The 26,444-nt window shown below is 38.2% G+C and overlaps 4 protein-coding genes and 1 long non-coding RNA gene across 12 annotated transcripts in view; 4 read left to right on the top strand and 1 right to left on the bottom strand.

The window, feature by feature from the left end:
- The window catches only part of LOC143896144 (uncharacterized), a 64,597-nt gene that overhangs the window by 2,385 nt on the left and 35,768 nt on the right, over positions 1 to 26,444 (bottom strand). The window lies entirely within an intron of this gene.
- Positions 1,740 to 6,599, top strand: LOC143896135 (uncharacterized). Its single transcript, XM_077403731.1, has 4 exons — positions 1,740 to 2,280; positions 4,127 to 4,691; positions 4,816 to 5,167; positions 5,807 to 6,599. The coding sequence occupies exons 1-4, from the start codon at positions 2,197 to 2,199 to the stop codon at positions 5,904 to 5,906; spliced, it is 1,101 nt and encodes a 366-aa protein (XP_077259857.1). The 5' UTR covers positions 1,740 to 2,196; the 3' UTR covers positions 5,907 to 6,599.
- Positions 6,817 to 9,257, top strand: Ift43 (intraflagellar transport 43). Its single transcript, XM_077403738.1, has 6 exons — positions 6,817 to 7,309; positions 7,425 to 7,600; positions 8,000 to 8,029; positions 8,093 to 8,133; positions 8,328 to 8,400; positions 8,882 to 9,257. The coding sequence occupies exons 1-6, from the start codon at positions 7,271 to 7,273 to the stop codon at positions 9,102 to 9,104; spliced, it is 582 nt and encodes a 193-aa protein (XP_077259864.1). The 5' UTR covers positions 6,817 to 7,270; the 3' UTR covers positions 9,105 to 9,257.
- On the top strand, positions 10,645 to 13,771 carry Ift57 (intraflagellar transport 57). The gene is made up of 9 exons (XM_077403730.1): positions 10,645 to 10,951; positions 11,053 to 11,304; positions 11,472 to 11,662; positions 11,739 to 12,020; positions 12,097 to 12,265; positions 12,359 to 12,467; positions 12,534 to 12,730; positions 13,082 to 13,226; positions 13,295 to 13,771. The coding sequence occupies exons 3-9, from the start codon at positions 11,505 to 11,507 to the stop codon at positions 13,459 to 13,461; spliced, it is 1,227 nt and encodes a 408-aa protein (XP_077259856.1). The 5' UTR covers positions 10,645 to 10,951; positions 11,053 to 11,304; positions 11,472 to 11,504; the 3' UTR covers positions 13,462 to 13,771.
- Positions 13,791 to 24,818, top strand: LOC143896130 (protein croquemort). Of its 6 annotated transcripts, none has more exons than XM_077403720.1 (9): positions 13,791 to 14,143; positions 19,937 to 20,075; positions 20,198 to 20,361; positions 20,447 to 20,588; positions 20,682 to 20,885; positions 20,983 to 21,194; positions 21,587 to 21,884; positions 21,964 to 22,037; positions 22,436 to 24,818. In XM_077403720.1, exons 1-9 carry the CDS (start codon positions 13,923 to 13,925, stop codon positions 22,701 to 22,703), a joined length of 1,722 nt encoding a protein of 573 aa, XP_077259846.1. In that variant the 5' UTR covers positions 13,791 to 13,922; the 3' UTR covers positions 22,704 to 24,818. The 6 variants fall into 6 exon arrangements, with proteins under 6 accessions (XP_077259846.1, XP_077259849.1, XP_077259851.1 ...); XM_077403723.1 differs by lacking the exon at positions 13,791 to 14,143 and adding an exon at positions 15,994 to 16,148; XM_077403725.1 differs by lacking the exon at positions 13,791 to 14,143 and adding an exon at positions 16,121 to 16,234.

Genomic DNA, 26,444 nt, shown 5'->3' with positions numbered 1-26,444 from the left:
GGAGTTTACATCAGGCACACAAAATTGAAAAGTTATACGATAAATGATAGACTGCCTCGGCATTTTCTTTAAGGCGATCTCTGCAGAATCTATAACAATATAGGTTTCTACGTTCTATCCTCGACACTCCGATATCGATCTACGGGTTGTTCGCGTCTCGGAGCAGCGAGCCGAGGGCGACGCGCATATCGCAAATTTGCATATCGTTCCTCCGCGACCCTCGAGACCGCTCTCGTGCCGCCACGCTGCATTCCGCATACGCGAATGCATATCCTCGGCTATATTTAATCCGCGGTGGGTGTATTTTCGAATCGGCCCGGCTAAAAATAGCCGGAACGCGTCCCGCTGCATTCCACCGTTGTATTTAGATCCTCGTAATACGCGGCCGCGCACACACGCGAAACACACATATATATACACAAATATGCACGCGCATATAAGTACGTGAGAAATTTCATTACCCAACAATTTTGGGAGCATCCCGCACGATTGCGGAAGGACTCCAACAGTGATGTGTGGAAATTCGTTATCGTACGTATTCGAAGCAAATTTCGAAACTTTCCTATATCTTTGGCAAACTATAGCGCTAAATACTTACAATTCTCGGGTTTTGTGTTTTTAGGGCTGCGTTTTAAGCAACAGATTTTAAGCGAGTTTTCTTCTTCATCGGACGAAAGTATGTCTCCCCGACAGATAAATTAAAACATTATAGTTTATAAATAATATTTATAATTAATATCTGTGTAAATTATATTAATTTAATTTAACATATTTATGGTCTCGAAGACCATATGCAGTCCGCGAGTTTGACGTGGCGGTCGTAAACTACCGTGAATCGCGACGCTTGCGAAAGAGTGACCAGAGTGTTTACGAGATCAGAATGATCAAGAGACGTTATGGAACGTTTACAAGGCTTTAATTAATGGGGCTTAATCCTGCGAGAAGAAGCGATCTATCATTCGGAAGAGAACAAGAAAAGCCGCGGGGATGGTAGACTGGCGGGGCTAATGAGAAGCCAAAATCATGCAAAGAAAGACAAGGAAGACAAGAAACAGATCAATAAGAAGCAAAGAAACGCAGAGAGAACGTCTAGATCTCGAGAAAGAATAAGAAAAGCTTCGGGGGATGGTATAGACTGGCGGAGTTAGTGAGAAGTAAAATCAAATCAAAAGAGAACGTAAGACTATAACAAAAAGCGAAGAAACGTAGAAAGGATGTCTAGAATTCGCGCGCACGCAGGAGAGTCCTGGAGAATCTTGATGAATTACTATAACTTTAATCTAACACACAATAAGCCCGTACGAGACTTTTACTTTTATAGAAAAAAAAAGGAAATAAAAACAACTGTTCTCACTACTTATTTATCGCATTTCCTTGTATTTTTCATTAATTGTGCGCAGAATCAAATTTTATTCGTTTTTCTAGAAAAAAAGGGAAACGAACAAAATTACGAAATAAGTGGCAGGAATCCCGGGGACCCCAATGCCATAATTGAGGGTTAATAACAGGCGACCGGCGCACGTCATAACGCCTAACGACGACACGACGGTGCCTCGTGGGTCACCCAGGTCTATCTCGTTCTCTCTCCCTCTTCCCTTCTCTCTCCATCTTTCCCTCTGTCCATCGCCGGCTGTTACACAGAGCCGGGACAGACTTCACCGGTTCACAACTATGCGCCTAAGCCGGCAAGGCCTTTGAAGAAGGCGGTGTGCGCCGCGTGTGCGCGCCTTACCTTTCCCCCCGTTCAGGGATCATCTCCCGAACCCTCGGCTCTTCGTTCTTTTGCCTATCGTCCGTCTTACATCACGCGTCATCGGTCGACTCGCTTCCTCGCGGGCACGTTACCCACGTCGGCGTAGGCTCTCGCGCCGCTATCTTCGCGTCCGCGCGCGTGGAATGCGGCCGATAAACAAATAAATTGAACACCGATTTCCCCCCCCCCCTCCGCCACCGCTCGAGAGACCGTCAACAGACCGGGCCCCCGTCGTCGGAGCGACGACGACGAGAAAAATCCGGGACATCACCGTCACCGTCCCCGAGATGGTGACGAGCAACGAAGATGCTTGAGTGATTTGTCCCGCGTATTTGGGTATATCGATTGTGTGCGCGCGGCACGCTAGTTATGTTCGAAACGTCGGGCACAGCTGAGAAGTGGAACGCCGCCGTCCCGTCGAGATCGGAGCACGGAGCGACAAAATGAGAGCGCCGCTCGTGTTTTGCGTCGCGGCAGTTTTTCCCACGATCTTCGTGGCTTCCCGTGGCGACGATGAGGATCGCGAGGTAAGTACGAGTTAATAAACGACTAGATAGTTATTCCCTTCAAAATTCGTCTTCGATCACGCAGAGATTCGCCATCTGAAGCCAATACAATTTGATCTCTTTTTTTTTCACGGTTTGTCGCTTCAAAATTGTTATTTTTAATTGATATGATGTCGCTCTTACTTAACTCACCGAAAATAAAATCACGAATTCAATTTGCAAACAGAATAGAAAATGATTCGTGTAAAGTAATCAAGCCGGCAATACAAAAGCCCGCCGGGCTCTTTTATACGTGCAGATTTATCTCCGAAATTCTTTCTCAGTAGGTCATCGTTGTGTAACACCCTTGAAATATTATCTATTATCAAACTTCAATTTAATACACCTAATGCACCTAATAATCTAACGATTGGCGGTATTTTTTCTTTTATTTTAAAGCGTGTTAACATTCGACTTGAGATTTTACAGAAAACCAATATTATTCGAAACTAAAACATTTTGGGAAGCTGAAATATCTCGAAAATCTCGAGATGTACTTGAAAATCTTGATATATATATATATATCCCTATTCACTCCAACGTTTTTTCCGCCCTTTTTAATCCTCGCATCATAACTCACGAACGAATTGACGAAATTCAATATTCCAAAGCGCAAATTAAAGCTATAGTAGCTAGAGGATTAGAAACCCGTTGGGACACGAAAGGGCTGGTTGGAATGAACAGGGATATATATATATATATATATATATATATATATAATGTATTTATTATGTATCATAATGAGAAAATGTATTTTTATTCATAACATCTTACATTATGTCGTTTCAATCTACTTCTTATTTTATGCAAAGATATAACAGTTTATTTTTAAGGATCTTAAATGTTTCATTCGGGAAAATAGGCTTCCGAAATATTGGAAATCGTCCAAATTCTCTCAAGATTTCCAAGAACTTTCAATTTCAACGACGAGTTTCGAGGCAATTCAAGTTTTTACGACTGAACGCTTTGAAAATCCTCGTATAAGCACTCGGAACATCGTTAGTCGAGAATATCCCGTGGGCTGCAAGGACTCGCACTTGGTCCTTATTTGACCATCCCGCTCGTCATCCTTCCTCTCGTGATTTTCACTCGAAAATCTCCGTTTTTCGCTACCGGCCAGGCGGCTACGCCATTGACGGGAAACGATCTTGCGGCATGCTGTTTCTCAGAAGTAAACACTCGGCCCCTCCGGCTCCCGGGGATCGTCGTTTCTCTTCTTCTCCGCCTCCACGTTCTTTTTATCCACGCGTCAAACGCTTGCCGTCCTTTGATGTCGCTCCGACTGCTCCGACACCGGTATTAGCCTTTTACGTGTATATCGCGGCGCGCACAGTCATCGCCGGTCATCGATCTCTCCTTTTGACGAATCGCCTCTTGATATACGCGCGCGAGACATATAATTCCCGATAACATTTAAGGGAAAGGTATATCGATACCCGAACACTTAAGCATAGAAAATGTACCAATACCTGAACACGTATCTGTGTCTGGATACCTTTAAAAAAATATAAATTTATGAAAATATAAACGTTTGTGGATATTATATAACTGAAGTTTCAAACTACAAGAAAAAATACTTTTATCTTTGATTTTAATTCGCGTTATACTTATAAATAATAAAGGTGTTCGGATATAGGATACATGTTCGGGTATTGGTACCTTTCCCTTATTTATGGAAAAAAAACCTACGAAACGTTACTTGTCTTTTTTGACGTCAGAGGACCGGCTCGTAATTTGTACGTTCAAGATCATAAAATTCGTCCTCTCGATCATCGCGCAAAATCAATATGACTTCTGAACTCGGCTATCTTCTTTTTCTCATTGTCAGATACAAAATTCCACGACGACGCGAGATGTCGGGTGTAAGGAAGATTGTACAAAATTGTCGCTCGATCAACTTTTTATGTCGGCCGTCTCGCCCGACGAGGAGGACGATTACAAACGCAGGGGGAGAGTTCATCCCTCGCGGATCAAACGCCGTGCGACGCATCGTCCTCGTGCGAAGCCGAACGCGAGGTCGAGAAACTCGACGAGGGGACCCGGGCGACGCGATGTAGGTCGCGTTCCTGTTGTAAGAATTTCCAGCAACAAAACCGTTCTCCGTGAGAACAACGAGAGCGCCGATGCATCGACCCTTTGGAATCGCACGAACGAGAACGGCGACGAGGACGACGCACGGATCTACGTTCGCGAATCTTTTAATTACGATCCGTTTTACGAAGGACTGGAGTCTCTCCTGGCGAGATTGATCGAGGCGCTGGAGAACAATTCCAGGGAGGACGAGCCCGACATACTCAACTCGAGTGCCATCGACGACGCGAGTGGCTTCGACGACGAGGATCGCTGTCAGAAGTGGCTGAACAACCGGGAGAAGATCGAGACAGCCTTTCCGGGTAAAAAAAAAACAAAAACGAAACTTTACGGTCGAACTCGCTAAATGAATCTCGTCAGAGTATACGGTTTCTCTCGCGTGAAACGACGTCCGCGACATTGTGCGTTTTGCGTGCGTGTCCGCAGGATCCGTCGCCGATCTGCCGGGGTGCCCCTGCCTGTACCCCAACAGCATCTTCTACAACAACCAGATCTGGGACGGCAAGCGGGACAGGAAGTTTCGGTGGCGCGACGTGAGCCACGACAAGGATCGGATCGCTATCTACAAACCCGGTGCCGTTTATTGCGTGCAGACTCTACCGTCGCAGGAAAACGAGAGCGCTATCGTGCAGCACTGTTGCTACGATGAAAGCAGGAGGCTGCTGACCCGCGGTTCCGGCGCCGGCACGCCGTACATCGTCAGCCCGGACGTCTCGCCTCTGCTGCACGACAAGATCGACCTGCTGCCCTGGCGGCTCTGCAAGGGTGACTTCACGAGGTATACGCGGGTCGCGGCGTCTCGTGCCGACATCCGATCTTGTATATATATACAGAACCGAATATATTTTAGCGGCACAAAGGTAACTCTCGAATAACAATTGGTTCCGTACAATTCAAGACTGTAAAAAATTGGTCATTTGATTCCGAGGGATTTAAAACAAAAACTAAAAAAAAAAAAAAAATAACTTTATAACATATGTTTTATCATAACAATACACACACACACACACACACACGTTGATCAAAAATATAACATAGATAAAAAATAATTTCTTTTACAATGCAATTCAAATACCGCGTTATTCGACGGTCATCTGTATTTTAGTGATTTTAGACTAGCAATTTTAGCAATTTTATTTTATGTTTCATATGTCCCAATGTGTCTGCCATGGTAGGCCGCTGGCAAAAAATAAATACCATCTAATATAAAATTTTGAATGACAGAAATAGATAACAATGCTACACGATATTTATTTTCATTATACGCTATAATGAAAATTTAGCGAACAAATTGTGTGTGCGAACAGAGTCATACAAACAGAATGTTCATTACCATTCAATTCGCGTAACTGACTCACTCATATATTCTTATACGTACTTAACAAAGAGGCACACTCTTATGTATTTTACATTGCAGGTACAACGAAGTAAGAATACCGAATAATGACAACGACTGCGAGATAAATCCGGATAACGAAGAATATCAACATCAAGTGGAAAGAGCGAAAAATTATTGAGATACGATATTGTCTCTCGATTGTACCAAAAAAAGCTATACTTGCCTAATCTCCACTTTAATTGTGTTCTAAAAGAGAGTAGCATAATAAATTTATATTTATTTTCTTAAACATTCTAGTTTTATATCAATAAATACCGTGTTGAAAAGATCACTTATAAGAATGCCTACTGTCCATGTAAAAGTAATTTTTTTCTCTTCTTATTTCGCGTGGTGACATAAACGTTGTAATAATTATTAATCAATTAACCAGCAATGGAATATTAGTGAAATCCTAATATCTGTATTAATGAAAGTTATTTATTTTTCTCACTATACGGGAAGAAATGCGAAGAAAAAATATATGCAGTGTCACTCAGTGTTCCAAGCTTCGTGGATTTATAATTTATATTTAAAGAAATAACTAACCAAGAGATAGAAATAAATAAAATCTCTTGTTTCTCTCATATATCACACAGTTACCGATATATTACGTTCTATATAATGCAACGTCATATTATATTTTCACGAGTCATACTTTTTTATCAAACTCATTTTTGCCGCAATATATCGTGTATTTTTCGAGAACTTGAATAGTATAATCAACAGCATCTTGCTACTTCTCTGACGTATCAGCGTTTTTGATTACCGCTTCTCCGCCCGACGTTTTAATCGTCCCTCCATCTCCCATTTGTAAATAGAGCATTGAAATATTCTTTTAATGTGTGTGTTTGGACGATTATTTTAAATAAATTATTACAAACTGTTTCAACAGTTACATAGTTAACCTACGTAGGTTAGTTGACGCGCTTTAAACACTTAAACACTTAAATACTTTTAAAGCGTAAAGAATACAAACAGTTGTCACGTGATCTGCTGCATGCGCGTGCGGCCATTGAGCATGCGCATATGGCTGCATGGCATGTTCCAGTTCGTAGTCGCTACATCTCGTCACATCTCGTCGTCGGTATGACAGGTCTCATAACCTGATAGTCGTCAACTTTAACCGTTAATATCTCGCATCGCGGGGCAGAGCGACACTTTTTTCTGCCAGCGTCGGTCGTTTCGTGCAAAAACGCGTCGCGTAAGCCCAAGTTGAACGAAATCGGTGAGGAGGCCGCTATTCTTCAGATTTACCCACACACACGTACATTTATTCCTAGACACGTGTAAAAAAATATGTGGCTGTACGTGTGAGTGCAGGACGAGAGTGTAGTCCGGTGTAGTCGGTCGTCAACGACAGGTCGTCATGGTTACCGCTTGCAAACGTGAGACAGCCAGACAGCAGCGGTTATACACTTGTCAAATGTACCGTAAGCTCCGACTTGGAGTGGCTTACAACGCAGGAGCGTTCACCCGACGCCTAGACGCATTGTTTTAAACAGAATGGATTGGGCCACCGACCTCGAGATCACTTCGAAGAAGGTAATTTCACAAGATGTTGGAAAGTCAGCTAAGAATTTGATATTTCTAAGGAACTCCGAACCCGAACGACCGCTACAGTTAAACTTAAGTGTAAAGTGCACCGATTAATTTGCAGCTGCTGCCTCGCCTAGGTAGGCGCGCAGGTCAGAGTAATTTGGAGGAGAAGTCTGACGATGATCCTCTGGAGAGCCCTATATCCTTATCGTCTGGGAAGTCTGTATCTGTGCAAAGACCGATAGTTCCACCTCGGTCGAGGAAAACCGGCTGGGGCGATGAATTGAAAAGCGGCAAGTAAGTAAGCTCTAAACTCAAATACAGAGCTAACGCGGAGTTTCCCCCCTTTTTTCTCTAATGTGCAATAAAACTGTTCGTTCCCGTGCGGCACGCTTCGCGTCTAGTTTCTCAAAAAGAGATAAAAAGTTTACCGCACGAATAGTTGAATTGCGTATAAGTGAGAGTAAAAAGGAGTAAAGGAGTATTGAAAAATTTTTATCGCGTATAAATATGTACGTCTGTCCCAAGAGATTCACGTAAGGTTTATTATTATTACGGTTTGTAATATAAGTGAGTCAAATCGATTCAACTTATGTATTCTGCAAGTAATAAAAATAAGTGGGGTTTAAATGGGTTAAAATAAATTTGTTAATTTTTAAGTACAACCAGTTAAGCAATTCCTTTTTCATTATACAGATCAAGGGCGGCGCCAAACCTCATTGAACAGTGAGTACAATTCATAAAAATGAAGAATCAGATATCTCTAGCTATTGACGAACTATTTCTTAGGGAGCGTTTTCGAATGCTTGACAAGGAGCAGCAAGAAGACGGTGAGCTGATTCAAAACGAGCTGTGTGTTAAGAGCTTGTACATTACTTAATTGACTATTGAATTAGAAATTCTATCTCCCATTTAGATCAATCTTTCATTAATATAATCTTCTAAACATTGATAAAAAGAGAAAGGCATGGAAAAATTTAGATAGTTATTATTTCTTTTTATTACTGACCTTTTGTATTTGTAGATATTCCAGTTATACCTGATTTAGATGAAATTCAGGAAGATAATATTTCGTCTGAGATTGCAAGCGCTCCTATGTAAGTGTTCTCTATGTTTTATTATTTTAAGATATCCATAAAAAAAATTATATTAAAATTCATATATGAAACTCGCGCATGAAAATAATATGTAATTATAATTCTAAATGCAAACATATTAAAATAATTAATATCCATTTCTATATCGACGCAAGTTAATTTTAATCTCGGTTTAACTTACCCCTGTCATCTTTTCCTAGTTCTTAAGAGTTAGAAAAAGATAGAAAGTAAGTTAAACCGAGATTAAAGTTAATCTACATTGGTGGAAATAGCGCAAGTCTTTCTTACAATGTTAAGAGAGAAGAGAATTATATTGAAAAGAATTATAAATTATAAGCGTCTGTTTTGCGAGAATTGTTTTGTTCCCTTAATATATACCTATGATACATTGTAATATTTTATTATTCTATAATTATGTGAATAATGTTATTTATTTCATTTAAAGAAAAAGTTTCTTTGTATCTTGGGATATCATTTTTAGAGTCGACGCAAATCGAGTGACTGCGTACGAGGAATTGGACACTGATCTGGTGAAAAATGCTGCATACACATCGTTGGACGGCGTCAGCCTTTCTCTCCTCGCGGATAAGCTGTACAATGAAAATTTAGTGAAGGAACCGGACGAAGTTTGGAACTGGAATCTCCTTTTCACGCAAATTTCTTCGGAGATCAATAGCGAGACGCAAAAGAAGATTGAGGCCTAAAGACGCGTCAGATCGCGAGTCAAGACCATTTTTGTACTTTGAAATAAAAATGAAAATTTTGTGCGTATAATAACGCGTTATTGTTATATCATTCATTGATATTTGTAATTTGTTTTCTTGATATTTTGGAAATAAACTTAAAAATTAATCTAATCATTGCTACGCAACCTAATCTTCCAAATCCAACTCTACAAAAATGTGAAACGTTTTCTTCTCTCGCAAGAAGGTAAAAATACCTAAATCATAACATAATTTAACACCGATTTAAGACTTTTGTTCACTCGTTACAGCTCTTTTGGACTAATGATATTCTGGGATAATACATCATAAAAATTCTTGCAACATAAAATAAAAACGTCTTTCAATAAAATAGCGTTTGTAGCTGCCCAGATAACACGCATGTTGCACAAGACGTCGTAAAGATATCTTAAAGATATCTTTATACGACGTCTGATGCAACATGCGTGTTATCTGGGTGATAAAATAGACTTGTAAAATATATTAAAAACTCTCCTTTTGTTTGTGTAATCAATAAATAACATACATACACATATGTCGAATTGAATAGTGCATAATCCCTGATCAAGGACGAAAACAAATTGTTTGATAGCTGCAGAATTGAAATAAAGATCTTCGTTCTCATATATTAAATTCTAATAAAATAGGAGTCTTTTCAGTATATTTAAATATATATTACAATTATTTTATAAAAATATAAAGACACTGCACTGAAACGGAAAATGATACTGTAAGAAGTTATCAGAATAATTTAGTTTTTTGACATTGTTTTTCATGTCTTGTAATTCACAATACGTTGCGCGTGCACTATCAACGCGGAATGCGGACTGACTTGGCAGTCGAGCCCCAGCAAAATTTCTAAAGTCGAAGGATCAAGGTTGAAGAGCAAAATAGTTTTGCTCTTTAAAAGAGCAAAAAATGGCATGCCGCAATCTGCGGTGCCTGCATATGGAAGCGACAAATTACCTCGTTTGACCTATTCGATTTACCCCCCAATTTGGAAATCGCGGTACTTCGAGGAGTGACGTGAAGACTCGGACCGTGCAGGCGTGCAAATCCGTGGTCGTGAGACGAGCCACGAACATGCATGCGCAATCGGGAGTCTGACCACTCAAAGCTACACACTTGAAGCTTACGACAACGTGACAACACCCACTGAGCAGATCTGCCAAGCTCTACGATAAGCGATCAATGTTCAGTTGTGCCATCACTAGCACACGCTTCCGAAGTTACGGGCTCGCCAGGCGCTATATAAACCAACTCTACCGATGTAGGAGCACGTGCGAGAAACGGGCGAGTTCTCTTCTCGACACCGCGGACGAGTCTGCCGCGATCAAAAATCGTTCCGCGTACCTTCGCAAAATGTTACGTGAACGCGGAACGTCATTGTCGCATCGTCAACAACAATTTCGCGATTATTGTCTAAAAAATCGGACGCAGCGAAGACCAGTCTTTAAGATAATGGCCATCTAGTGGCAGACCGTCGCTTCTTCTTCGTCATGTTAAAAAAAGAAAAAAACAAAGCGCTGTGCGTAGAGCACAACGCACAACATCGGCTGATCGCTGAACTATACCGCTGAATCACACGCTGGCTGAATGGTTGAACGCAGGCGCGTGCCGCGTGAAGAATGAATGAATGCCACGAGCACGAGCGTGAGTTCGACGCAATTGTCAAAGATGTAATTGGAAAGCAAGAAACTGCGGAGATGACGAGCGAACGTTTAGAAAATAGTCGCGGGACTATCAGTGAGAATTGAACCAACGATCGAGATTTTACGTTTAAATCAGCGTGACTTCTCGACGATCGATTCCCGATTGATCGCCCACTGGTACGTTTGTGTTGCCTTTCGACAACGTGGTAATCACGTTCGTCGAACTGTCGTCGACAAAACGGCTAAACGTTGACCGTGGTGGCTATTGATTTTTTCAGAACTGTCCACAGGAATTACGTGGTCGACGATCCTCGATGTAAAAGGCCGACTTAACCTCTGAACCTATTCTCGTCGATGAATTACATTTTTTTGTACTATGACAATCAATCGGTCAATTGTTTAATCAACTAACGTATTCCAATCTCTGTTGTTGCTACAAATGATACAGTACCTATGCTGCCGTTTATTGGAGTATCGGAGTTCAGAGGCGAACGTCACGCGACGCAAATCTACTGCTCTGCGACTATCTAGTGAGTATATTGAGAACTTGCACCTATTAATTAATTTAAGATGCAATTTTATAAAAGCACCTTAATTCATGATTTTTATTTCTGTTATTATTATTTATTATTTAAGCCTTTTTTAATTTAATCGCTCGGCGTCTCTATATCTCAAGTATTTAACAATTCTTTTGCAGAATTGATAGAAAATATATTTAAAAGGCAGCGACATGTTTCGGGACAGCCAAAAGATCGTCGTGGAGGACGGGCTCGCCCCGTCCGCACCTTACGTCATAAACATTCGAATGGAAGATCTGTTGGAGAAATTGAAGCTGCTGAATTACGACGCGGAATTCGTGCACGAGCTGAAAATGAAACCGATCAATAGGTCAGACAATCGCAATGTCGATACGATATATTCCATTTAATACCCGATAAGATAATCGTAAACATTGTGAAAACAGGCATCACTTTGTAATTCCAACAAATCCCGGTGAGCAGTTTTACACGTTTACTTGCCTGGCCGCGTGGCTGATTAGAAAAGCTGGGAAAAGTTTTGAAACGCCACAAGAATCGGACGATCCTAATTCCACGATAGCTCTGATCTTGGATTATCTCAGGGAGGTCGGCATACCTGTGGAATTCCCACCCAATAAGCTTAAGCAAGGCAGCGGGGAACACGCGGTTTACGTTTTGGATAATTTGGCTGATAATGCCTTAAAGTTGGCGAAATTCAAATGGAAAAGGTACGGTATAATCGGCGTTTTTTCGTCGCAACTTTTACCAAGTTAAACGACTTATTAAAATTGCCACCAACGATAGGGTAAATATCCCACCCGATGAGCCTTCTCCAGAACCGGAGATTGAGGATGACGACGCGGAGTTGATCTTGGAGAAAGTGGAGGAGGAAATGATGGCCGAGGAGTATGACGACGAGGATCAAGATGTCTTGCACATAGACGACATTACGAAGCTTTATGGACAAAATACTGTAAATAAAATTTTATTCTGACATAGAAGAATTGTGAATAACGCACAATACCGTTGTCAGGATTGTCAACCTGGTTTTTTTTTTACGTTTCAGAGCGAGACGCAAAAGCTAGACAACATTTTGGAATCTACGACTAATAGGGAAGAGTGGCAATTAGAATTGGAAAAAGTTCTACCTCGTTTGAAAGTGACTGTTAAGACGGGTAATGTCTTTGAGCGAAAATTGATCAACTAGAACGAACACCACTGTATATTATAATTTTTTGTAGACTCGAGAGACTGGAGAGCGCATCTCGAGCAGATGAAACAATTGCAAACGAATATTGCGACTAATCTGAGCGGCACGAAGGCTCACTTGAACAAAATCTACACCGATATCGAAAATACTTTAGACAAGATCAAAACTAGAGAAACTTATCTTAATAGGCAGCTCGAACCGTCTTTAACACAATACCGCTCGCTGCAAGTGAGTTTACGTTTAAATTTATAATATTTTTAGTGACCAACCGTTTTAATTGATTGACTCATTGACCGCGTTAAATTCCTTATGTAACCTGAGTTTTTATTCACTAACGTGCTGAGGATGACACCCAAAGACAGGGTCGAAACATACGCTAATCTTATTTGAATATTCTAGATTGTAATAAATTATATAGCGTACTAATTATCGCGCCTGGCTTTTATTGTCATGTTTGTTAATGTTTGATTTTATAATATTTTTATGTTATATATTATTTTCATATATATATTATCTTTTTTATACGTATTACGTTTAGTTACACATACGGAGTGACATGTGAATTTATAATTAATCTAGGAAGAATTATCAAAAATCAAGGAACAGTACAGAGACGTTAGTGGCGGCGTTACCGAACGGACGCGTCTGCTTAATAAATTAATGGAGGAGTTGGAACACATAAAGAGAGAGATGGATGAGAGAGGATCCAGCATGACAGACGGCAGTAAGTATAAAATTAGATATTCCATCAGATTTAAGTATCTTATAATTTCATCCTAAAATAATTCGCAGCGCCGCTTATCAATATAAAGAAGACAATCGCGAGAATGAAGAACGAGATCTCCGAGATGAATATTCGAATCGGTGTGTTGGAATACAGCTTGATGTGCGCGCGAGTACGGGATCGGACGCAGCTGCGGGAGGACATGAACGGCACGAGTGCCTCAGTGATAATTTAACGCGCACGTCGTGTGCACATCTTTGTTATTTATATTCACATACTTCAACCCGTCCAACACGTGTGATGTCACGTACGAATGTCTAGTCTTGAGTATTGTCAACGCGGGTCCAACCAAGCTGCCCCCAACGAAGTTGCGACGATGCAACTACGTAGAACTGAAGGTACCGCATCGACTGCAGTAATGGAGAACATGAATTTCTCCGTTACACACTTTATACTCTTATACTTAGCTCGCAATTGTCAACGATGGGTTGTCCGTTGACACCGTCACAAAGTTTCAATTACAGTGATTACAGTTAAATAATGAAGCGTGTTCTTCGGTTGTTTTTTTTCAACTCACTCTTGTCTTATCTGATTCGAAAACACCCTCCCTCCCTCCCTCCCTTCACTTTCCGCGCAGCTCCTGTTTTTTTTCTGCGGATATCGCATTCGTGACTCGAAATTGTCGATCAACGATCAATGCGCGCACACGCAACGACGGTGAAAGAATACGGATATGTGTGTGCGTGTGAGAGCGTGTGTGCGCTGCGTTGCGCGAATCTGCGTCCGCGACTTCAGTCGGCGCGCGAGCTCGCGTGTATCCGCGCGTTTGTTTCGCGACTCGAGTCTCAGCGTCACGCACGTCGGTGCGCACCGGCGAAACGAACGCGGGAGGCGCATCTCGATTTCGAAGACAACAGGTGCGTATTAGGAAGGATCCTTTTGTTTTGATTGAATCTACGCGATCCAGCTAGTCTCTTATCGAGTTCCCCGAATTTTGCTCCGTTAATATCGATGCTATGTCGAGATGAGGCAATACGAGACGATCGCTGAAACGATATTGCGATCGACAAATTCTCCAATTATCTCGTACATCCATCGGCGAATCGATTGCTATAATTGAATCGCGGAAACACCCTTGTTTGTCGATTCAAGGATTGATTGCGTTGCGGACGCAATTGCTTTTATCGTTCGTAACAAAAAAATTTCGCCGACTATTAGTGTTTGCAATTACGCGCTGTTATAATAAAGTGCTAATCGAAATGTATCGACAGGAACGATAAGAAAATTAATCTTGACGGGACTACGGCTATTTTTATTTTACGCACTAGTTATCATTAGCGTAATTTGTTGTTTTACGAAGGGACATATATAGATTTGAGTTTAATCTCGTTTATTACGTAATAAATGCGGAATTTATGGGAATAACGGCCGCTTTTTTATCATTCGCATTTGTGAAGCAATCAATTCTTAAGATTTTCTAAAAAACTAAAAAATGGAGATTAAAAACACGTTGCGACACGCGATTTGTTAAATTTGTAATCTGCAAGCGTATAGCTGCGAGATCATTATACGAATGAAAACGTGAATCGTGTGCCGTTTCTCCATCTGGTCGTGTAGCAGGATATGATAGATAGCTTCCTTTCGGATGCATGTGTTTGAGTCGTGACACGCAATTACCGGAGAGATATTTTCTCCTCATTGCTTTCACTTTCACAATTTCTTCACGTTTATAACGCATCCGACATCAGCCAAGCGCGAAAAATTTTAAGCAATCTCGCTGACATATTTGCAATGTATATTAAACTGTGACAATATTTGTAATAACCAAAATAATAAATATAAGTGATATAATGGATATGTTGATTATGTTTTGCGCGTTATATAATTTTGTATATTATGTAACATACCAAAAGAGTTTGGAAGACGAGCTATACATATATCGAACCTTGTGCAAATGAAATTGCTTCAAATGCACATATTCTTTTTGCACTGGAGAGATATGTAAATGAGTTTAGATAAGAAAGTCTAAATACGAGTACACTGCGATGAATCATAGAATGAAAAAAAAAAGTTTGTTTCGCGATATCTACGTAATAAGATATAACTATCAATAGGTGTTGCGATAAATATATAGAGCATTACGTAAATAAATTTTATGATCATTGAGAAGTAGTCATTAGGTTTAATCTAATTGCTCAATAAATGTAGGAAAAAAAATGATATTGCTTAATCCGACGAGTTTCAGTATAAAGTTATTTTACTTTATTACACGGAATTCATTGATATTCATTTATAAGTTTCCAAATATTATTTTTAAGAATCTAGTTTTTGAAGAATTTATGCTATTTTCTCGGCCGAAATTCAGTAGGTTTTCACGGATTTCGCAATAATTTTACTGTCCAAAGTCATCTGAATTATATATTTAATAATTCCTTTCGAGTGAGTAAGTTAACGTGACTTATTTTGCGAATATTTATCATCGACTATACACGATACTCTCGGAATAGTATTTGGTCATTTTCCGTTCGACGTATTAATTGAAAGAATCGTTGGTGCAGGCACGTAGTTTTTATCAACGCCTCGAGAGCGATCCGCAAGTATTGTTTCACGTATCTTTCACGCCTGCAATCGCATATGAATAAATCTGAACTTTGAGCGGCAAAGGATAGACGCGGTGCTCATTAATATAGTCATGAAAAAATACTCCTTTCCTCCTACTCGTCATTCCATTATTTGTTCCACCAAGATCCACGATTAGTCATTAATTCGTCATCCAGCGCATTAATATCTGCGCTCCATTTGCGCATTGCGCTCGTTATGTAAAATAGTCTTCGACTTTTCTGCACGGAAGCTGCACGTCATATCTCACGAAATGGTCGATGCTGTCGAGATGACCGTCTTAGAAAACGGCGAGGATATAAAGTAAGTTGTATATAGTTGGGGAATGGCACAGGAAGAGACATCCGTGTATGCTAAAAGGAAGACCGCGAATAGGATCGCACTAACAGGTGCCGGTTACACAGTTCCTCGCGAAAATCTCGATATTTCTAATTCATCGCTAACTCATCAAGGGAATCAACATCATCCGATCATCTGTGCGTGTTTGCAAGCTACTCGCAATCCATCGATAGTGAATAAGAGAAAAAAATCGCGTGTACGAAGCCCGGAATTGTATTCAAAGCTCTTCTCGCGTTTCAATTTCGTTTGGACTCGCGCGATTTGTTTTTGATGCGATAAATGTATAAGATTACCGATTGTCATTTCGTAACGTGCCGTTTTTAATCTAGAGAAGTTCAGGGAATATTGATCTCGGTATTAGATTGCCCGAATGAATTATCGTACAAAATAAGCTAGATTTTCATCGTTTATTGTCGAAGGTATGTCAGGGGAGATCGAAGAAATATCTCGTAGCTGCCGCGAAGGAGATCTTATCTTAACTTGATAAAACTAAGGCAATCCGTAAGGCACGTCGTCTTTCATAATATTCAATTTTATCGGAAATAAAGCACTCGAAATCTAACAATCGATACCGACATCACTCTCGGCCCGTTCGTCATCATCGATATTCTCGATTAGTGACTAGACTTTGTGCCTAACAGTTATTTAATTGTGACACACGGATAAGCATCCACGCGGAGAGATACATGCACGGAAATAATATTTTGATTTCGAGAAACGGCGACTTTCTATTCTATTTGTTGTGACCATTATATAGTGTGAAAGTAAGTTAAGTAACTCGAGGATCGCGCCTGAAACGCGCAACTAATTTCTCGGTGGAGAGGAAGGCAGCCCGCTGTATATTTTACTTCTTCCTCGGATTCTTTGAGACATCCGAGGGAGTAGAAAAATGGCTGAGATCGAAATGTCAGTCCCAAAGGAGCCCTCTCCTAAAACGCGCATGTATGCAACTTCTGCGGAGACGTCAGTGCGGTAAGAATCTTCGCGAGTCAGTGTAATTGGAATATCTCTTGTTAAAAACCGGCAGCACGTTTCCATTTATATCTACCGACTCTTTAAATTTTCTATAATCAAACCTTCTCGAACGAAAAACCGTCAAAGATTGGACATATCGGAATCATAAAAACACATTCAAAAGTATAGAATATGATTTTTAGATAATATTTCTGGAGTTATAAAATATATCTGTCAAATTATAAGGACATCTCATGAAATCACATTTTCAGATATTTTTTCTCTAGCTTCTTCTTCATCTATAATATTTATCTTGTTCGTCATCGTCTCAATCCCTTTTTATTTCTTTTTCCCCGCAATTCTATTTCTGATAGACGTATATATGTTATGCATTGAATGAATCATAGAGAACATTATAGAGATTTATTTATTCGTTACGTACGCACGTAAAAAGGAACGGAGGAAGATAATTACTTCGGGAAAATCGTAAACATCGTGAAAACCTTCGGGCAGGAAGGCAGGAGTATAGCATTGCAAAAGAATAGAAAATTGGAATGTTGTCGAAAATGTCCCGATAAAAGAGAAGCTTCAACGATTTCCGAATACTAGATAAATTTCGATAAGCTAGATAAGTTTCTTTATCATTAGTTATCGTAGTTTCTGTAATTGTTAACTATAACGTAGTCAGCGCTGAAACGAGTAAGCAGCCGTCTAATTAAAATAATGTTCGAAACAATGGCATCGCCAGTCATCGCCCACTGTTCGTTCAGTATAATTAACACTTTCGCTTATAAAAAATTTTGCGGAGAGTATAACGTAACGTTCGGTATACTATTACGTAAAGATGTAAGATTCATATCGCTTTTCATAAAAAGCAAATTAATGGGAAAGTTGAGGAACCGACTGAAAAACCAACTGACGAAAATCTAGATATATATAAAATGAAGAATTTATACGGTATTAAAATTTATAATTTTGGGAGTGGAGAGAATTTAAAATACAATATAGTGTATACATTTTACATATTATATATAAAACAATAAAATATAAAATATTTTATAAAACATCTATTTTTATATAAAATATAAAAAATATATTTTATATATAAAAATTCCTCAATTCAAAATAAAGAATTTACTCTAGTTAGAATTCTTCGTATTATATCAGAGTAGCAATATTTTTAATTGATACAATGATTAATACAATATGATACACATTTTAATTATGATTTGGGTAGCTTGTTATTTTATTTTAAACATTCGCACGTTTTTACACTCGCTCTGTCGAGCAGCAACGCATACTTTTACGTCTCAAGTAAAAAACAAAAGAATAGTTAAGAAACTACAATGTCGCTATATATGCAGAGTATCGAGTGTAGAAAGTGTGCTGGTAGCGGTAGCTGGTAGTGCGGTACTTGCGGTAGAGAAAATAGAAAAGTAGAGAGACCTGCATTCGCGTCTTCCGATGATATTTTGTATAAAGTTTTCGGCAAGGATGTGACAAAATAACAATCTTCCGCGATCGAGATGCGTCGCTGCGGGCCGTTTAACGCGAGACAAAATTTGATGTCTCGTATCTTGCCCGTTCTCGATTGTCACCGAGATAAACAGCGGTAAGATATAGGTTAGCGTACACACCCGGTATATATGGGATCGGACCGATGGGACATGGGACTCCGTACTGCTCCGTGTAAACGCCAGCCTAATTACGAGTCGCGAACGTCGCTTTTCCGCGGGGAGATATCTACATTGTCGATGAATTACTTAAAGCATTGAAATCGCCTTGTTTACATTCCGCTCGACTCCAATAAATGACATGCAATTTATACAGTGTCCACGAAGTACCGCAGAATGCTCCTTACGCGAGCGGGACCGACGGCTATACGCGTTCCTGGAGTTACTTAATTCCAATTAAAACGTTAATCGGAGCGTAATCAAAGCGCAACGAGTTGGCTTTCACCCGATCACAACGATTTCGGTCAACGCGCAAACGTTTCACGTCAGAGACGTTTGCCTTGACCACCCGATACATATTCCATTTTCTCAGATAACTTTTGCATACCTAGCTGTCATTCACTGACTGATTTTGCACGTAACCGCACGACCAGTGTAACAACATGCATTATTTGTAAGAAGCTTTTCCTTAAGTTCCTAATAATTAATAAAAAATCAATCTTGATAATTGACTTATCTGTCAGAGGAGTCAGATAAGCTTTTGAGCTTACATTCCTGAATATTATATTTGAGCTTATATTTGACAAAATATGTACAGTTTGCTTGCTTTTGTGCAGACAGTGGTCAGTGACATCGCAAAAACTGAAAAGATCGCGATTATATTCTTTATAAAAATATTCCTAAATGTATCATAACCTTTCTCTCTCTCTCTCTCTCTCTCTGTCGCAAATATATGTTACTCTAACTCCAACTCTAATTAAAATATTTTTGTAGCAAAACGTTACACTTTGCCCATCTCTCGTAGATAACGATTTTTGTCTGACATGAAATCCTCTTTTTGCTCATGTTTACAAAAGACATTCTTAAAGTATTATAACCTATCACAAACATATACTGTTCTAAAACTCTGGGATTTATCTATTTTATGACGTTCGACGAGACATTTATTTTACGACGCTGAATGGAATGCTTCTGTTTACTCCAAACAATTTTAATTTTCTATAAATTACGTGGCTAAAGAAATGCCATAGTAATTGATCTTTCGTGTGTACAGTGCGAATAGAAGTTTTCGTGTCGTAAAAGTTGAGAGAAATACTGATTATTATTATTTGTTTTATTTTTCAGACCTTTAGTTCCCGTAAAAATGGCGCGATCCTACAAAAAAGTTCTCATCGTCTCAATCGTCGGTTTGGTGATTATGCTTCTTGGCATAATCGTAGGAGCACTCTGGGTCACTATGCTATACGACTTGACATTTGCAAAGGTATATTCAAGAACCAGAGGAACTTTATCTCAAACGATGTATATATATATATATATATATATATATATATATATATAAGTAAGGATCACATATTTATAATCCATGAATTTTGTTTCACGCAGCTATTGACGTTAACGTCAGAGTCTCTCACTTTTAATTTCTGGGTGAAGACTCCTATTCCGATGTACTTCAAATTCTACATGTTCAATTGGACTAATGCGCAGGAGTACCTTCGGACTAAGTCAGTGAAACCACATTTTCAGGAATTGGGGCCTTACGTTTTTCGGTAACGTAACTTCCATAAAATTTCTGCTACTTTTAAAAAGTGCGGGACACGAATACTAAGATGTGTGCACGTGTCTCTTTCGCAGAGAAGTCGATACTAAGGTACACCGCGAATGGAATGACAATGGAACTGTCACGTTTCAAAGGAGGAAGACTTGGCTCTTTGAAGAGTCCCTGTCCAATGGGAGTCTAACTGACGAGATTACCAACTTAAATCCAATAGCTGCGGTAAGGAACGATTACTTTGTGATAATTATTTGGCAACTAAATCCGCATAATTTTCCATCGATATGTTTACACTGTAATAATATTCAATTTTAGACGGTCGCGTCTTCGATAAAACATAAGACTCTGTTGATACGTAAGCTGGTCAACGGGGTTATGGTGCGTTTAGGGGAGAAGTTAGTATTTACCAAAAGCGTGAACGCGCTGTTATTCGAAGGGTTCAATGACACGTTGTTGGACATCGCGCGAAAGATGAAAGTGACCAATTTACCGGATTCTAAATTCGCCTGGTTCTACGGGGTGAGTTCAACGAATCGAACCTTGCGCGTCGAGCAATTTGACGTACACGAGTGGTCTCAAATACGATCGTGTAAACCTTTATTTTTTTTTCTTACAGAGAAACGAGTCGGATAGCTACGACGGCACATTCAACATGTTAACTGGTACAACCAACTTGTATGATATGGGAATGCTAAAAGAGTGGAATTATAGTAATCGGACGAATAATTACGAGGGTTCGTGTGGTAGGATACGTGGATCGTTGGGGGACTTTTGGCCACCTGAAATACATAATACAACAGTATCTATATTTGTCCCTGATATTTGCACGTGAGTACTAAAAGACATTATAATACATAAATGATTTAAGCTAAGATGAAAACCTGTGTTAAATTGTCTTACGAATGATGCACTGCTTTAATTATTAAATATCCATTTGCTGACTTTCGCGCTGTTAATTTTTATATCAAGAATATAAAAATCAGTTTTTAAAACGATCAATGTTAAATTTTGAACAAATTGGAGTACATGTGCTCTTTATATATCTTGTTATATATCTATTAAATATTATTTATTAATATATATATATATATATATATATATATAAGTTATTTATATGGAGAAATAGTAAAACGAATTGATGCTAAAAGTTAATTTTAATTCTTTCAAAATCAAATCTTCAATAATGAAAAAATACGCATTAAAATGTGTTTATCGTTCAGGTCTTTGGATTTGTCGATTCACGAAAATACAACGAAATATGAAGGTCTAACAGGAAATAAGTATATCGGAAGGAAATATATGCTCGATAATGGTGAAAATGTACCCTCGAGACAATGTTATTGTCCCCATGGGGATTGTGGACCTAGTGGAACGTTAAATATTTCATCTTGCAAATTTGGGGCGCCGGCTTTCGTTAGTATGCCGCACTTTTATCTAGCAGACCCGGGCTACAGGGAGAACATAACGGGGATGTCGCCGAATAAACAAAAACACGAACTATCGATCGTCCTGGAACCGGTAAGTATCTTATATAAAGTATTACTGTGAATGCAAACAGCAAGTGTGTGACGAATATTACACGAAAGAAATTTTAAAGACCACAGGTATTCCACTCTTAGTTAAGGCTGCCCTGCAGTTAAATATATTGCTTGAACCAGTGGAAAATATGAGGTAAGTAGCAAGCAGACACGGCATAGATAATAATTAGCACATAAAAAAAATTTCATAAGACAAAAAAGAAGAAAGATATTATTGGAAAAATAACAAACCGTTATATGAAAGATTATGACAACTTGAGGAAAGAAAACGAAATTTTCTTGAGCTATTACTATATCTATATACAATTAACGACAAAATTTATTATTAATAGAAAAATATCCAAAGTGAGAAATTGCTTTAAGTAATTAAAACCAAAACGTCTAAATTGTTGGAAAAAAGATACTGTAATATATTGAATATAATTATATTAAGGATCCTATTTGGATATGCGCTATGGTTTTTCTATGTGTGCGCAGACCTGTAAATAATTTGATAACAGATGAGAGAACGTTTGTTTGCAATTTTTTCAGCATGTTCGAGAATATAAACATGACTTACATCCCGATGCTGTGGTTTACTCAAGAGGCTAATATAACTGCCGATTACGCGAAACAAGTTCAGTTACTTTTAATTCTTCCATCATTGGGTACCGTGACCTTGTTTGGTATAGGGGGAATCGGAATTCTAATATTCTTTATCGGACTCTTCGTTTATGTGCGACAAAGATGGAGAGGAGAGGAGACTCAAGTATTAATATCCAAATACGATGGCGATGTTAGAACAAGAAACGAAATGTAGTTATTGCTTCTTCTTACCAGCGTGATTATTATAAGTCAGACGCCAAGATTTAAATTTGTTTTCTCATACATTCACATTATTTCTTGTATATGTCATGACCGTTAATTTAATACAACATATCGAAATTTGCATTCATACAGGTTAACGATCTTCCGTGCAAAGTTAAATTTACCACGTGTCCATAAAAATATTGCGTAATTTTACATTGCTGTGAAAAATAACATTTAATAAAAATAACATTCCATATTTTTATTGGCGCCGGACTTATATTAATTGTGCCTTCTTACGTGCCATGGATAGAGCTAAAAATATTTTTACTTCCTTTATATTTTACTTTACGTCATTTACTTCCTTTATGTGTATTCAAGCTTCCTTCTTTAATTTCGGATATAATTATAGAGCAGAGATAAGACTGTATTAATGTCTTATAAATATTTGAAACACGTAATGTACCATAAGGGTACTAGAAAGTGCCTACTTTAGCTAGAGTGTGGCTATAGATTTTCAATAAGTAATAGTTCAAATTGTCAATAAGATGTTAAAATGAAAATTTATTCCTATATTTGTCAAGATGTGAAACGCGAATGTAGCTTTTATATTACCAATATTAAAATCTATGAAATATTTATGCGGCGGAACAATCTTCGGGCATAACTGAAACATCTTTTTGATCAGTTATATGTGAAAGCGCACGTAGAGAAAATCTATTATATTGGCATTTTATCAGGGATATAAATGTATATTACAGCGAAAATGTATGAATTATATTATTTTATATATATTATTTTAATATTATATATATATTATTGTCATAATCTTCATAGAGGAATCTAGTTGTTTCATAGAACAAGTTTTAGATATTTGTTACTTTGTCAACATATGTAAGGTATATTATTTCGTCTACTGTGTTTTCTACTTGCGATAAACTAATAATTACCATTCTAAAATTCATATCGTTAATATTTCTGTCAGACGTACAACGTAATTACGTGAGTTATATTTCTTTCGAGATATAGCTTAGAACAATTGGGAGAATATTTTTGAATGTTATCATTTTTAATTACTATCTTCAACTCGCGAACGGAAAACTGCGAAATTCAGTTTTTTTGCGATTTCAAAAAGATGGATAATGTATAAGCGTACAAGCAATATACCTATTTTAACATGAAGAAAAATGATTAGAAGAATATCGTAGTTTTAAAATTGATTAAATTTCAGCAATTTAGAAAAATATGATGAGATCTCGCAGTTACACGAATAAAAAATATTACAGCAACAAACTTCATTTTTAGCAATTATACCGCATCAGGTCTTGAAAAAAAATGATAATCTTCGAATCCCAATGATTTTCTTCCAAATCAACGTTTTCTCTATTACGCTTAAAATAACACACGGATATGCGTGTATGTATGCAAGAGGAAATATTATCGCAAAACGCTCAAAGCTGTAGGGAGTAATAAGCGCTATGATTTTAATCATATCGTCTAATTTCCTCGACAGTAATTCATTACGATTGTAGCTTCGGTTAAAATTTAGCGAAATGCAAATAATAATCCGTATATAGCAAATACAGAACGCTCGAATATGTGCGTAATTTGCAATAAAGTAAATGCGGCGTTAAATGATGCATCATGTGCAGCGAGACTTATTATATATACGATTGCGATTATTTTTATTAAGTAATAATAAAATAATTTTAACATCTTTTATAAATTACGTTTGCTATCGTTTCGCGCTAATAACACGCGATAACGATTAAATTAAATATTGCAGTCGGATATCGAAGCTTTAGAAAGTACGTTGAAGAGCAATAGAATAATATAGAAATATCGCATGACGTGAAATAATCGAAAGATCGATTCGGATGAAAGTTTCAGAGAAAAACAACCCTATCAATAACTCGAGATCAATTCGCTTGACACTCGTACGTTCGTTTCACTTTATATTGATTTTCGCAGCTTCAGATGTAACAAAACGTGCTGCATTTTTACACGATCGAGCTTTAACACCTGTTGTTGCCCTAAATATCTGTGATATATTCAATGGAGAAGATGTATTTGTGTGTGTGTGCGCGCGAAAATGTGAAGAAATATAAAACTGTTTTAACGAAAACTATACATTGTTGTTAATTATACCCCTTCGCATATATTGAGCTTCTTAAGGTAATTTACTCTAGTTTATCCTTTTTTGTTGCAAAACAGAAAAGTTTTTCTCTAGTTTATAGTCCTTTGTTGCGAAACAAAAAAGCTTACGTGACCCAAGGATCGCTTCTCATACGAGAACAAATAAAGTGATTAGCCCGAAACTATCAAATTACGGCGAAAGTATACACTCTTTCTGACGTGGATTGCATAAATACTTTTATCGGTAAATCGATACTGTCTAGAACCAGAGCACTATAATTACGTATAAAGAGCGTCCTACGTTTCTTTACGTTTAAGTCATCTTTTTATTCGTGGACCCCCTCGCCGGATTTAATTTGAATGATAGATTCGGGACACTCTGTAGAGAGTGATTTGTATCGTTTCTTTTTATCCGTTCTCGACCAGAGATTTTTGCACATTTGCGTATTTCAATGCCTTTTTATATTAACGTATCCTTAATGATGAGCGCGAAACGATTTAATAATAACGCCAAGGGTGTGCACAAAAGTATACACCTTTTTGTGGTATTATCGAACCGTATTTTACGATCAAACGATCGCTCATTAATTTCTCATTGTCTTTGAAATTAGAATTATAATTAAATATGGATATATGTGCGGGGGCTCTTACCTTTTCTCTCTAATAACTTTCAGGCTTCCCTCGTATATATAAACCCCTTCATCTTTCATTATGTTTTCCGGTTGTTATACCCTATATACAATATTCCTTTCCTTTAGATCCTATTCATAAATGTTAATGAATAATATGTAGCTAATTGTCTTTTCATGCATCCGTAAAGATATAGACAAAGTGCGAAAATTTTAATTTCACCCTTGACGTGTCTTTTCAATTATTTGATATGCTATAAAATATATAATCGCTATTAATATACTATAAATAATACCATTGAATACTATTAATTATTATTAATACTATTAAATACTATTAAATCAATTCCTCGGTAAGTATAATGAAACCGCGACTTACGAATTAACGGAATTCCTACAAAACGTTTTCAGTCAAAGCGCCTTTTAACACAGTATATATATATCGACTTGATATAATTTAATTTAATATTAAATAGCGTAATCGTATTTTTCACATGCCACTTTGCGCCCATCATTGGTTTTTATTACGCTATATAATACATTATATCATAATTTCCGTTATATTATATATCGTTGTTGAAATATAATAGGGTGTTTAAAAAACGAACGAAAAGAGGTTTGATCACGATTAATTATAACCGAACCGCTATATCCACGGAACAATGCAAATAGTTCGGCTCTTGCCATTCTATCCGACAACAGCTTCTCTTTGGCGTTATATGCCGTATCATATTCAAAAATAATCTTCCTCGAGATTATATTTCGTCATAATTGACAAGGAGTGTTGTCGGCATACTAGAATCTACTCGGATAGAATAAACTGTTTACTTTTGCTCTTTCACCCGACCCTTCGTTCTTCACGGTCACGTTCTCGCGGATAGGAATATAGGTCGTACAAGTCGCGATGAAGAGGGCCGTAAAGCGCGGAGTCGACGGTGCTTGCAAGCTTTTGACGCGCGGTAGTATCTCTTCCGTTTGTCGAGTGCATT

The sequence above is a fragment of the Temnothorax americanus genome, unplaced genomic scaffold (assembly GCF_048541705.1).
Source record: "Temnothorax americanus isolate GAGA-0224 unplaced genomic scaffold, ASM4854170v1 Scaffold18, whole genome shotgun sequence".
Lineage (NCBI taxonomy): Eukaryota > Metazoa > Arthropoda > Insecta > Hymenoptera > Formicidae > Temnothorax > Temnothorax americanus.
Note: the sequence above shows the minus strand (reverse complement) of the source record. Positions and strands in the feature narration are given on the sequence as shown.